The sequence below is a fragment of the Thamnophis elegans genome, chromosome 3 (genome assembly GCF_009769535.1).
Source record: "Thamnophis elegans isolate rThaEle1 chromosome 3, rThaEle1.pri, whole genome shotgun sequence".
NCBI classification, from domain to species: domain Eukaryota; kingdom Metazoa; phylum Chordata; class Lepidosauria; order Squamata; family Colubridae; genus Thamnophis; species Thamnophis elegans.
The window spans coordinates 141,120,671-141,133,886 of NC_045543.1; the positions used below are offsets into that span (position 1 = coordinate 141,120,671).

General features: G+C 45.0%; 1 protein-coding gene across 2 annotated transcripts in view; it reads right to left on the reverse strand.

Annotated features, from left to right (window-relative positions):
* Positions 1 to 10,367, reverse strand: part of KATNAL2 (katanin catalytic subunit A1 like 2) — a 55,176-nt gene extending 44,809 nt beyond the window's left edge. For both annotated transcript variants that reach the window (XM_032212620.1, XM_032212619.1), the window contains exon 1: positions 10,207 to 10,367. In XM_032212620.1, coding sequence (XP_032068511.1) covers positions 10,207 to 10,257 — 51 coding nt within the window. In that variant the 5' untranslated portion in view covers positions 10,258 to 10,367. The remainder of the gene's footprint in view (positions 1 to 10,206) is intronic.
* Positions 10,368 to 13,216: the final 2,849 nt, after the last annotated feature.

A 13,216-nucleotide genomic window follows, 5' to 3' on the forward strand; every position in this document is an offset into this window, starting at 1 on the left:
CTCCATCCATCCTGGCCACTTTTTACAGGGCCACAATTAAGAGTGTTTTAACCAACTAAATCCCTATTTGGTTTGGTGGCAGCTCTTCAGATAGAAAGTCCCTACAGAGAGTGGTGAAAACAGTGGAGAAGATTATAGGAAGCTTGCTTCCCATTATTTAGGGTGCTAGTTAGATTTGCTTAGAGTTCAAAGCATTGTTAGAGACCCTACACACCCATTTCAGTCTGTTCCTGTTGCTCCCCTCTGGGAGGAAGTTTCAAAGTATTTCTAGAAGGACTTCCAGATTCTGTAACAGCTTTGTTTCCTATGCCATCTGTTTGGTAAAGTCACAAGATTCTTTTTTCTTGCCGTGTATATGTATACATTTGAACTAGAGTGTGATATTTCTCTGTCATATAATATAGGTGGGTATGTGAGTATATGCATAATGGTTATCTTTTGACACCTAAATGCAATGAAATGTTATTTTAATTTATGCTGATTAGTGTACATTTAAACTGTTTTTATTCCATTCTATTCTATGTTATGGAAAGGTCTTGTAGAAAGTTAGCACCCATCCCTCTCCTAGAAGAATGAAATATTTTGAGAAATATTAAGAAAAGGCAAGATAAAATATTTCCCCTAAAAGAGAAATAAAAATCTTAAAGGTGACAGAAACTCAGAGCCCCAGTTCCCTGCCCCCAAGCAGATACTAAGCTCAGGCCAACTTTTAGAAATACAGATTTGGTAATCCATTACTCCTTGCAGCAAGATCTGAAACAAAGGTAGGGTTAGCCCTCAGCCACAATAGAAATTGCCCAACAAGCCCCTTCATTGCATCAGAATCCAAACCTCAACCAAACTTAGCTCAGACAACCTACAGGGCCAGCTATGACCCCTGTAACAGCCAAAAGAATACATGTCCTTGCACAGGAATGGAAAGTTCAAGTGCAAAGCCCAAGAAAAGGCATAAAAACCGCCCACTCTCAAATCCATGTGGTTGACTGTACCAGAACCAGTGGTTCTACTTCATCATTAAATCCTCTTTCCAATTGGCCTCCATGTTTCCAGTGTCTTTTTCCCAGCTTGGAACTGAATCAGATGGATATTTCTCCCAACAATCTATTAACTACTTTTGAAAACTACAGACATCCATACTAGTAGGAGTCAGGGAATTGATTTATTGGAAAATGAATGCTACAATTGCAAGATCATTTCCAATATCACTTGTTCAGCAGTGAGGTTCATGCTGGAAGAAGTTTAGCAGAGTACATGAGAAGAGTCTGCTGGGGCATTTCTGTCCCTTCTGTTTTAATTGGCTTCCCTCTTGGTTCTGCTACATTCGTCAGCTTTTTTCCTAAATTCCAGGGCCCAATCTATATATATAAAATTGAAATACCACTCACACATCATCACAAAATCTCCAGAACTGTAAAGCCTACAAACTTGAAATTTGGCACGTATGTTCCTCTTGGCTTCTAGGTGCTTATTAAGAAAGGATTTTTCAAAACGACCATCAGATCATTAGTATTTATTTTATTATTAACATGCTCTGATGTCAAGGAGTTAGACCTTCTATTCCCCCTCCCCACCTGAAAAGAATTCTGTTCCAACTGCCACTTGGGTATGGGTATGGGTGTGGTAGGCGTGTAACTCATCCAGCTTGTGGGTAGGGAGTTTAGACATTCTACTCCCCCTCCCCACCTGAAAACTGCTCGAATGCTAAGGAATTAGACTGAGGGAGAGAAGGGGGATAAGATAGGAGAGGCCTCTGTGGGGCAAGCCTGAGGGAGAGAAGGCGATAGGATAGGGGAGGATTCTGTGGGGCCAGCCTGAGGGAGAGAAGGGGAGGGGATAGGGGAGGATTCTGTGGGGCCAGCCTGAGGGAGAGAAGGGGAGGGGATAGGGGAGGATTCTGTGGGGCAAGCCTGAGGGAAAGAAGGGGAGAGGATAGGGGAGGATTCTGTGGGGCCAGCCTGAGAGAGAGAAGGGGAGGGGATAGGGGAGGATTCTGTGGGGCCAGCCTGAGAGAGAGAAGGGGAGGGGATAGGGGAGGATTCTGTGGGGCCAGCCTGAGGGAGAGAAGGAGAGGGGATAGGGGAGGATTCTGTGGGGCCAGCCTGAGGGAGAGAAGGCGATAGGATAGGGGAGGATTCTGTGGGGCCAGCCTGAGGGAGAGAAGGGGAGGGGATAGGGGAAGATTCTGTGGGGCCAGCCTGAGGGAGAGAAGGGGAGGGGATAGGGGAGGATTCTGTGGGGCCAGCCTGAGGGAGAGAAGGGGAGAGGATAGGGGAGGATTCTGTGCGGGCCAGCCTGAGGGTGAGAAGGGTAGGGGATAGGGGAGGATTCTGTGGGGCCAGCCTGAGGGAGAGAAGGGGAGGGGATAGGGGAGGATTCTGTGGGGCCAGCCTGAGGGAGAGAAGGAGAGGGGATAGGGGAGGATTCTGTGGGGCCAGCCTGAGGGAGAGAAGGCGATAGGATAGGGGAGGATTCTGTGGGGCCAGCCTGAGGGAGAGAAGGGGAGGGGATAGGGGAAGATTCTGTGGGGCCAGCCTGAGGGAGAGAAGGGGAGGGGATAGGGGAGGATTCTGTGGGGCCAGCCTGAGGGAGAGAAGGGGAGAGGATAGGGGAGGATTCTGTGCGGGCCAGCCTGAGGGTGAGAAGGGTAGGGGATAGGGGAGGATTCTGTGGGGCCAGCCTGAGGGAGAGAAGGGGAGGGGATAGGGGAAGATTCTGTGGGGCCAGCCTGAGGGAGAGAAGGGGAGGGGATAGGGGAGGATTCTGTGGGGCCAGCCTGAGGGAGAGAAGGGGAGAGGATAGGGGAGGATTCTGTGCGGGCCAGCCTGAGGGTGAGAAGGGTAGGGGATAGGGGAGGATTCTGTGGGGCCAGCCTGAGGGAGAGAAGGGGAGGGGATAGGGGAGGATTCTGTGGGGCCAGCCTGAGGGAGAGAAGGAGAGGGGATAGGGGAGGATTCTGTGGGGCCAGCCTGAGGGAGAGAAGGGGAGGGGATAGGGGAGGATTCTGTGGGGCCAGCCTGAGGGAGAGAAGGGGAGGGGATAGGGGAGGATTCTGTGGGGCCAGCCTGAGGGAGAGAAGGGGAGAGGATAGGGGAGGATTCTGTGGGGCCAGCCTGAGGGAGAGAAGGGGAGAGGATAGGGGAGGATTCTGTGGGGCCAGCCTGAGGGAGAGAAGGGGAGGGGATAGGGGAGGATTCTGTGGGGCCAGCCTGAGGGAGAGAAGGGAAGAGGCGAGGCCGATTGTTACTTACTCATTAATTTTCAAGCTGTAAGTGTCGATTTATCAAGCTCGATCACATAGTTTCATAGCAGAGCATGGGTATTCAGCTAGTACTCTATAAAGTATTCTTCACATTCTCAGACTAAACGAACATGTCACCCACATCTGCATCCAAGAGTGAAGTGTTCACTCAACAAACATCCATGTGGATTTGTACATTCTACATAATTTGTCCCAGGCACAAGATTAATTCTTTATAATAAACCCCCTCCCACCAGAAATAATATGAGCCTTTGAGCTGCTAAAAATAAAGTTACTATAGAAGCCATGGTTCTTGAGCATGCGTAAAGGAACCCAAACACTTAAAGAACAAAACCTTACTTAAAATTCAGTTTAGGTTTATAGTGATTTACACTTGCTCCCCTAATTGCTGTGTAGAATGCCACGCTCTTTACAGCTATTGGTATTTCAATAGAGGTTTAAGTGTTTAAAGTTTAATAAGCTCCCAGTCCTAGAACGAAAAAAAATGGGTGTAATTAAAATTTCAATTACTGTAAGGGATTTTTGGTCCATACGATTAATAAAAGCTTAAGGCACTTAAACAGGAGCTGGTTTTAAATGCTAAAAGCTCTTCCCTAATTAGCTTGAATGCTTACAGAGCACACATTATTCATTTCTTAAAATGCCACACATTGTTTCCCTTTGCAGCTGCCAGTAGATGAATTAGGGCGCAATCAAGATTTAGCCATACAATCAGATAATTTCTTCCAGGCTCTTTTTTTTTTAAATTCCCCCTCTTAAATGGTGCTGAGGTTGTTCTTCCAATTTTAATAGCCCGAGCCTAGTTTGTTCAGCATTTATCATGGACATTCTGCTGCCTCTTTTCCATCTTCAAGAAGGCACGCGAGTCCTATTAAAAAAACCGATTAGTGAGTTTAAATGAAAATAGAGCGTGTTCAATGCATGTGCGTCAAAGCCTTCAGAAGAATGTTATGGCGGTATTCTCTAAAAGCCGCCTTTCCTTAACGGGGCACTCGTCGGATAGTAAAAGAATAACAGAGTTGGAAGGGACCTCGGAGGTCTTCTAGTCCAACCCCCTGCTCAAGCAGGAAACCCTATACCAGGGAGGTCAAACTCAATTTCATTGAGGGCCGCATCAGAGTTGTGTTTGATCTGCCAGGGGGGCGGCTGGAGTATCCAGGGGTGTGGCCAACTCGACGTCACTTGTGTCAGGGACACCTGTGGTGGCCTGCGGTGCAGGTTCCTGAACTCCATTTTCACTGGCAGAGGGTTGCAGGAGGCCATGGCAGCTGAAAAAGGAACTCGGGAGCCCGTTTTCACTGGCAGAGGCACCGTGGGCCGGTCCTTCACTGTTTTCAGGGCAGCCCCGTAGGCCAGATCTATTGCTTATTTGTACCCTATGACTATTATTAAGTGTTTTATCTTATGATTCTTGACGAATGTATCTTGTCTTTTTATGTACACTGAGAGCTTATGCACCAAATTCCTTGTGGGTCCAATCACACTTGGCCAATAAAGAATATTCTATTCTATTCTTCCATTCCATTCCATGTTTCCCTATTCTGTTATGTTCTGATTCTATTTCTATATTTCTAATTCTATTCTACTCTCTTCTATTCCATTCCACTCTCCACTCTATTCTATTCACCCATCTCCTCCCACTTATGATTGTATGACTATAACTTTGTTGCTTGTATCTGTACAATTTATATTGTTTCCTAGTATAATTTGATTGCTTATTAGTAACTGTTCTGACCCCCCCCCCCTCTCTGTCCAGGAACGAACGCCGTAACCAGCGTAAATGAGAATGTTTTTTAATCAGTCCAGACTCTCGTTGGCTGCAAGCCACATAAACTAAGGGATAAGCACTCCGGCAGCAAGTCCTACAACACTTGGCAGCAATGCAAACAAACTCTGGCAGCAATCCAGCCTGCCAAGTTTGTTTCTTGTTAATCGTTAACGTTGACTTCTGCAGCAAGGCGTGGCACAAGCAGTCTCTTTTATAATCAGGAGAGTATCTTAATGAGTATTAGCTGAGAGTAATCACCTCTGGTGATTACGCAGTTGTTCTTGACGCCGAGTAGCCCTTCGATGGCATGCATCCCGGAACAACTCACAGGTGTTTTCTGGATCACTCATTGTTGTCTCCTTCCCACTGATCCAAGGCTCAGGCGCCAGCCAGTCTCTCTGTGCCCTGGCCAACCAGTCTCTCTGTGCCCTGCTCGGAGTCGGAACTCTGTCCAGGGTCCTCCACCTCCTCCAGGGCCGACTCATAAGACCCCTCGCTGTCGGAGTCTGGTGGCAGCTCCAACGGCTCCTGCCGGGCCACAACAAGTAACCTATGACTATCACCAAGTGTTGTGTCTTCTGATTCTTGATGAATGTATTCTATTTTGTTTTTCCTTATGTACACTGAGAGCATCTGCACCAAAGACAAATTCCTTGTGGGTCCAAACACACTTGGCCAATAAAGAATATTCTATTCTATTCTTCCATTCCATGTTTCCCTATTCTGTTATGTTCTGATTCTATTTCTATTTCTATATTTCTAATTCTATTCTATTCCACTCTCCACTCTATTCTATTCACCCATCTCCTCCCATTTATGACTGTATGACTATAAATTTGTTGCTTGTATCTGTACAATTTATATTGTTTCCTAGTATAATTTGATTGCTTATTAGTAACTTATTATCATCACTAAATGTTATATCTTATGATTCTTGATGAATCACAATATATAATCTTTTCTTTATGTACACTGAGAGCATATACATCAGTGGTGGGTTCCAGATCGGCTGCGTCCACATGGATGCGCGCAGCATGCCTGCACACACGTGCAGCGCATGCATGCATTTTAGCGCCTCTGCCAGGTGCCCTGAATTTGATCTACCTGCTACCTAACTAATGTTCTCCTGAAGTCCCAAATGTGATTTTTCTGGATTGAAGAGCTGAAGAAGCTTCTTGGACTTTTCTTTGAAAAGTCTTCAAAGAAAAACCAGAAAGTCCAGTTGCCTCTTGAAAAAAAACACCTTTAGGACAACCAGGACCTGGATGACCGAGAATCTCCACAGACATACTCCAGAAGCAAATATTTTTCCATCTCCCTTGAAGACTGATCTCAAGCAATCCAACATTTTTTCTACTTTTATTTACCAAATTTTTCAGACGATAAGACACACCGGTGTATAAGATGCATCAAAATTTCAAAGCGGTTAAGTAAGGGGGAAAAAAAAGCTTTGGCCTTCCAGCAGCCCTCTGCAGACTTCAGCAGGGATGGGACAAGGCAAAAACTCCCCCATTTTTGCCTTGCTCCAGCCCTGTTGAAGTCTGCAGAGAGCTGCTGGGGGCTGAGGGAAGGCAAAAAAGCCTGTTTTTGTGAAAAACGGCCTGTTGCAGGATAGGGCTTCGGGAGGCCAAAAATGGCTGTATTTGGCATATAAGACGCACCAACATTTCCACATTCTTTTAGTGGGGGAAAGGTGTGTCTTATACTCCGAAAAATATGGTAATCCCCAAGAAACTCAACCTATTTTGTCTGATGTCACAAAGGACCCCTTTTATGAATTGTAAGTGGTTCCGTGACCCCTTTCTTGATCAGTGGTTGCAGACTATGAGTTCCCCAAATCCTTGCAGGCAAATATGCCTTGCAATGTTTCCGCAACGTAGGATGAACTATGCAATCTTGTTGATTGCACTACAGAGTGAAAAGCTGAGTCTGGAAATTTTACAATGCGGGATAAAGAGAAGAACCTGAAAGGGGAAGATATAGATCAAAAATATGTCATTATTCCTAGGGTTTGCTCCATTCAGAAATCAGGTCTTCCATACGGTTTCTTTTCCTACTTCTCTGCTGGTGACATGACTCAATGAAGGCAATTTTAAAATACATGAAAAGCAACACATGCCAGAGATAAGGCTCCCACTGTACAGCCCTCAATGTCTATAAGAATATTTCTTTGCTATTGTTCAGAGTCCCTCTTTCTTGTAAAGCAAATACCCAATGATCATTGCAATAATTATGTTTTTCTCAACATTGTGCTCCTTACTTCAGCACAAAAAAAATAAAATAATCCACCACAGTACCCAAAACTGGGCTTGCATGTCCATCACAGTTTGTTGTTGTTAGTTGCAAAATCATGTCTGACCCATTGCAACCCCATGGACAACGTTCCTCCAGGCCTTCCTGTCCTCTACCATCCTCTGGAGTCCACTTAAGCCCATGCCTACTGCTTCGGTGACTCCATCCAGCCACCTCCTTCTCTGTCGTCCCCTTCTTCTTTTGCCCTCCATCTTTCCCAGCATGAGGGTCTTCTCCAGGGAGTCCTTCCTTCTCATCAGGTGGCCAAAGTCTTTGGGTTTCATCTTCAGCATCTGGCCTTCTAAAGAGCAGTCAGGGTTGATCTCCTCTAGGACCGACCGGTTGGATTGCCTTGCAGTCCAAGGGACTCGCAGGAGTCTTCTCCAGCACCAGAGTTCAAAGGCCTCCATTCTTTGGCGCTCAGCCTTTCTTATGGTCCAACTTTCACAGCCATACATTGCAACTAGGAAAACCATAGCCTTGACTATACACACTTTTGTTGGCAGGGTGATGTCTCTGCTTTTTAGTAGGCTGTCTAGATTTGCCGTAGCTTTCCAGAAGCAAGCATCTTTTCATTTCTTGGCTGCAGTCCCCATCTGTGATGATCTTGGAGCCCAGGAAAATAAAATCTGTCACTACCTCCATTTCTTCCCCATCTACTGGTATTTGCTGGGAATCGAGAGGGCCGAATGCCATGATCTTAGTTTGCTTACTGTTGAGTTTCAAGCCAACTTTTGCACTCTCCTTCTTCACCCGCCTCAAGAGGCTCTTTAGTTCCACCACAAAACCGCGTTCGACTAAAGCGCGCTCGACGAAACCGCGTAGCTGACATCATCACAGCGCGATGAAAAAAGCACGCTGCGAACGCTAAAGCTAAAATTAACCCCTAAACCTAAACCTAACCCCCATAAACCTAATCCTAAACTTAACCCTAACCCTAACCCTTAACCTAACGCTAAACCTAACCCTTAACCTAACCCTAAACCTAACCCTTAACCTAACCCTAACCCTAACCCTTAACCTAACCCTAAACCTAACCCTAACCCTAACCCTAAACCTAACCCTTACCTTAACGTGAATCGGCTTGCTTTCAAAGCGCTATTTAAAGCGCCCTTTTTTCTCCGCGGTCGCTGTTGTTGCCCTGCTGATGACGTCAGCGACGCGGTTTAATCAGGCGCGCTTTAGTGGAGCGCGGTTTTGTCGTGCCACGGGCTCTTTAGTTTCTCTTCACTTTCTACCATTATTGAAGTATCATCTGCATATCTGAGGTTGTTGATATTTCTCCCGGCAATCTTAATTCCAACCTTTGATTCATCTAGCCCCGCCTTTCTCATGATGTGCTCTGCATATAAGTTAAATAGGCACGGCGACAGTATACAGCCTTGCCGGACTCCTTTTCCAATTTTGAACCAATCAGGGGTTCCATATCCAGTTCTCACTGTTGCTTCTTGACCCACATATAAGTTTCTCAAGAGACAAATCAGTTTTGTGCTAAATAAATTAAATACGCAAAACTGCACTATGCTGAACTTGAGGTTTCTAATTTATTTCCCCCATTACTGAGTGGTCCACAGGCTTTTGCAATCCCCTACCAATTATACAGCATTTGGACTACAATACCCCAAATCCCTAAGCCATATGGCCAAAGAGCAGTCAAGTGGAATATTTTGGGAGTTACTCTTGTAGAAAGCTAACACCTACCCATCTCCTAGAAGAGTGAAACATTTTGAGAAATATTAAAAAGGCAGGATATTAGATTTCCCTGGATGAGAAATGGAGAAACATGCTCTTGGAAAGCAGCCCCCACTTTTCTTAATAGCCCTCAGCAGATGTCAGCACTTAAAGAGATAGAGAGATAGAGATCTCTATTCATAAGCAAACACACTCACCCAAGATCCAACACAGGAAAAAGTCATTAAGTCACAATAGGAATTGCACAACACCCTTTCAGAACACAAGCCTAGAGGTGATATTCAGCAGGTTCTGACCAGTTCTGGAGAACTGGTAGCAGAATTTTTGAGTAGTTTGAAGAACCGGCAAATACCACCTCTGACTGGCTCCGCCCCTTCTATTCTCTGTCTCCCAAGTGCCAGCTGATTGGGAGGAATTGGAGATTTTGCAGTAATCTTCCCCTGCCATGCCCACCAACCCATGCCATGCCCACAGAACCAGTAATAAAATTTTTGAATCCCACCACTGCACCCTTCATTGCATCACTCTCACAAACTTCAACCAAACTTAGCTCAAACACCTAGGATTTGTACTTTGCCTATAGAGCCAGCTAGAGCCCTGCATAACCCCTACATGACCCCATGGGAGGCTGACAACAGCCAATAGAATACATGTTCTTGCACAGGAACAGGAAGCTCAAGTGCACAGCCCAAAGAAGGTATAACCTCAACTCCATGTGGTCAGCTCCACTAGAACCATATGCTTGGTGGTTCCACTTCATCATTAAACCCTCTTTCCAATCAGCCTCCATGTTTCCAGTGTCTTTCTCCCCACTTGGAACTGAACCCAGATGGACATTTCTTCCAACAAGACTTTTGCCTGGCCTGAAATTAAGGGAATGGGAAAGGCAGGGCATTTGGAAGGATGCGGAAGCTCCAGCCCTTTCTATCCCGTTGCAAGAGCTGCTCTTTAGCGGGAGCTCGAAGGAAGTAAAAGCCGAGGCCCAACTTCGACTGAAAGGCCAAGTTCAGCCGCTCAAACTGTTTCAGGTCAAGATTAACTGCAAGCCTTTTCTTTTTTTCCTTCAATGGCGCTAAAACGCATGCGCAGCGCGGGCGCCACTCTTCCCAGCGCGCGGGTGCCAAGAGCCCCGCCCCTTCGCCTCACGGTTGCCATAGTTACTGAGCAAACAGGAACGGGTTCTCGTTTCACTCACATCTTCTCTGGCCTGGTGCGTCGTTCTCAACGACTGATACGTCAGCTCCATTTCCGAGAGTGCGACTGAAGGAAAAGAAGGGGAAAAAACCCCCAACCCTACAGGGACTCCGCGTTTGCTATTTCGTCAGGGCTTTTAGTAAAGCTCCATCGCTTCCCTCAGCGGCGCTTTTCATCCGAGAAAGAAGGCGGACCAATCAATGTACCCCAATAGCCAATAGTGACAGGCGAGGGGTGGGATTAAAAGTGAGCCGGCGAGCCCAAACAAGAAAAAGCCGCCAATCGATTTAGAATGTAAAGCAGCGGAAGGCGGGGGTTGTTTGGAAGGTGGCCAATCACGACGGGGCGGGAGAAATTAGCCAATGACGGCACTGCAAGGGCGCTCATGCAACCGACTCTCCTGTCGCCTCTTGGCTCTATTTCCTTCTGCCAATGGAGCGTAAGCTGGTGACGTAATAGGGATGGCCTGGGTTGAGTTGGGCGGGGAATGTATTTGATTGACAGCGGCCGTAGGTAGAGTTCGCATGGTGCAGAGTTCTTCAAACCTGGCATCTTTGAGACTTGTGGAGTTCAACTCCCCGAATTCTCCAGCCAGATATGCACTTGAGCTATGCTGGCTGCAGAATTCTGGGAGTTGAAGCCCATAAGTTTTAAAGTTGCCAAGTTTTGTCTATTTGGAATTTGTCTATTGGTCCTCGCATACTTTGTGAAGGTTTGGTGGCCCAGGATTTTAGGCAGATTCTATCTCTGGCGTAACACTGAAAAGACATAAAATTTACTCACACGGGACATATCCATGATTAACTGGGCCAAGTAATTTTAGAGGGAGGGGTGCAGGATGATCAGGGGGACTGGGGCAAGCAGTAAGATGCAAAAATGAGATGGGGATAAATGAATTCACTTGCTGTGTTTGTTCAGGTTAATTAATTGGATGGGGATGTTCAAATGGTACATTAATGCTTCCTTCTACTCCTATTGTACCTATGTGGCAATTGTAAATTGCTAAGGCGGTCAAAAAGTCAAGATGGCAATTGTGATTTTTTAAAATCTTTCGAGGTTGAGAGAATTGAAGGAGGAAAAGTGTACAGTGGCAGCCAAAAAAGCCAATGTAATCTTAAATTGCATTAACACGGGATGCAATCAAGATCAAGTGATGTACTAATACCACTCTATAAAGCCTTAGTAAGACCACACCTAGAGTATTGCATCCAGTTTTGTTCATCTATAAAAAAGATGTTGACACTCTAGAAAAAGTGCAGAGAAGAGCAACCAAGATGATTAAGGGACTGGAGGCTAAAACATATGAAGAGCGGTTGCAAGAACTGGGTATATTTAGTTTAATGGAAAGAAGGACTAGGGGAGACATGATAGCCGTCTTCCTATATCTCAGGAGTTGCCACAAAGAAGAGGGAGTCAAACTATTCTCCAAGGCACCTGAGGGTAGGACAAGAAGCAATGGGTAGAAACTAATCAAGGAGAGAAGCAACTTAGAACTGAGGAGAAATTTCCTGATAGTGAGAATTCCTTCACCGCCACTGGGCTGCCACCATTTTGATTTTAAGTGACTGTGCATGCGGGTCACTGTAAATTGTTCTGCGCATGCATGAAGAACAATTTACATTGAACAGTGCACACATGTGCAGCGCGTCTGGCCCGTGCGCAGGTTGCGAAACAGTAGTAAAACCAGCAGCAACCCACCCCTGTACTTTATAATGCTTTGCTAAGGCCACACTTGGAATACTGCATCCAGTTTTGGTCACCACTATGCAAAAAAGATGTGGAGACTTTAGAAAGAGTGTAGAGAAGAGCAACAAAGATGATTAGGAAACTGGAGGCTAAAACATATGAAGAATGATTGCAGGAACTGGGTATGTCTAGTCCGATGAAAATAAGGATTAGGGGTGACATGATAGCAGTGTTCCAATATCTCAGGAGCTGCCACAAAGAAGAGGGAGTCAAGCTATTCTCCAAAGCAGCTGAGGGTAGAACAAGAAGCAATGGGTGGAAACTAATCAAGGAGAGAACAACTTAGAACTGAGGAGAAATTTCCTGACAGAACAATTAATCAGTGGAACAGCTTGCCTCCAGAAGTTGTGAATGCTCCAACACTGGAAATCTTTAAGAAGAGATAGGTTAACTATTTGTCTGAAGTGGTGTAGGGTTTCCTGCCTAAACGGGGTTGAATTAGAAGACCTTCAAATCCCTTCCAATTCTGTTATTCTAATTCTAAAATGGAAAGATATGGAAACAGCTGTAGGAACAACAGATTACTTCCCAAATGTAAAAAATTGAGTTGGTCAAGAAATTTTATCCAATGGTTTTTGCCGCGCTGTGTTCACACACTATGCTAAGCCATTGTTTAATCACAATTTACTGAAACATTAATTTGATTCAATTCCACATGCTTATCATAAAGTACTGTTTAATAGGTATTGTCATCCAACCTCAAACAAGTAAAGCATGTATGGATTGAGCATGTTGTTTGAATGCTGCCTTTTTATAAAATATTCCTAAAGGAATAAGCAGGGAGTTTGTTCATATTGACCATTATGGAGGCTATATTCATACAATATACTGAGAAACAGAGAATGAGGTTGTTTGCACCTTTAATACCCCAATAAATGCTGCCAAAAGAATTTAAAAAAAAACAGCCCTTAACAACATGGTAGTCAAATTGCACTATATCCCGCATCATTTATTTCATGCTATCTTCTAACAGTTATTTTGAAAGTACATGATATATTAAGTTGTACAATAAATTCACCAAGTAGTCTGAATTCATTCAATGCAGTAGGTTAAAATGTGATTGGCAAATGTATGGTTCAGGATGTTTCTTGTAACATGCAAGAAAAACAACTTTGGCTTAATGTTTTATGTTGATTACGGACAACACTTTTGACAGAAGTATAAGCATGGTTGCACAGTATTGCTTCAGCCATATACTTCCAAATTTCATTTTAGTCTATTAGGTTATACAGAAACAGCCCAAGAAATTACATTTCAGTATGTGT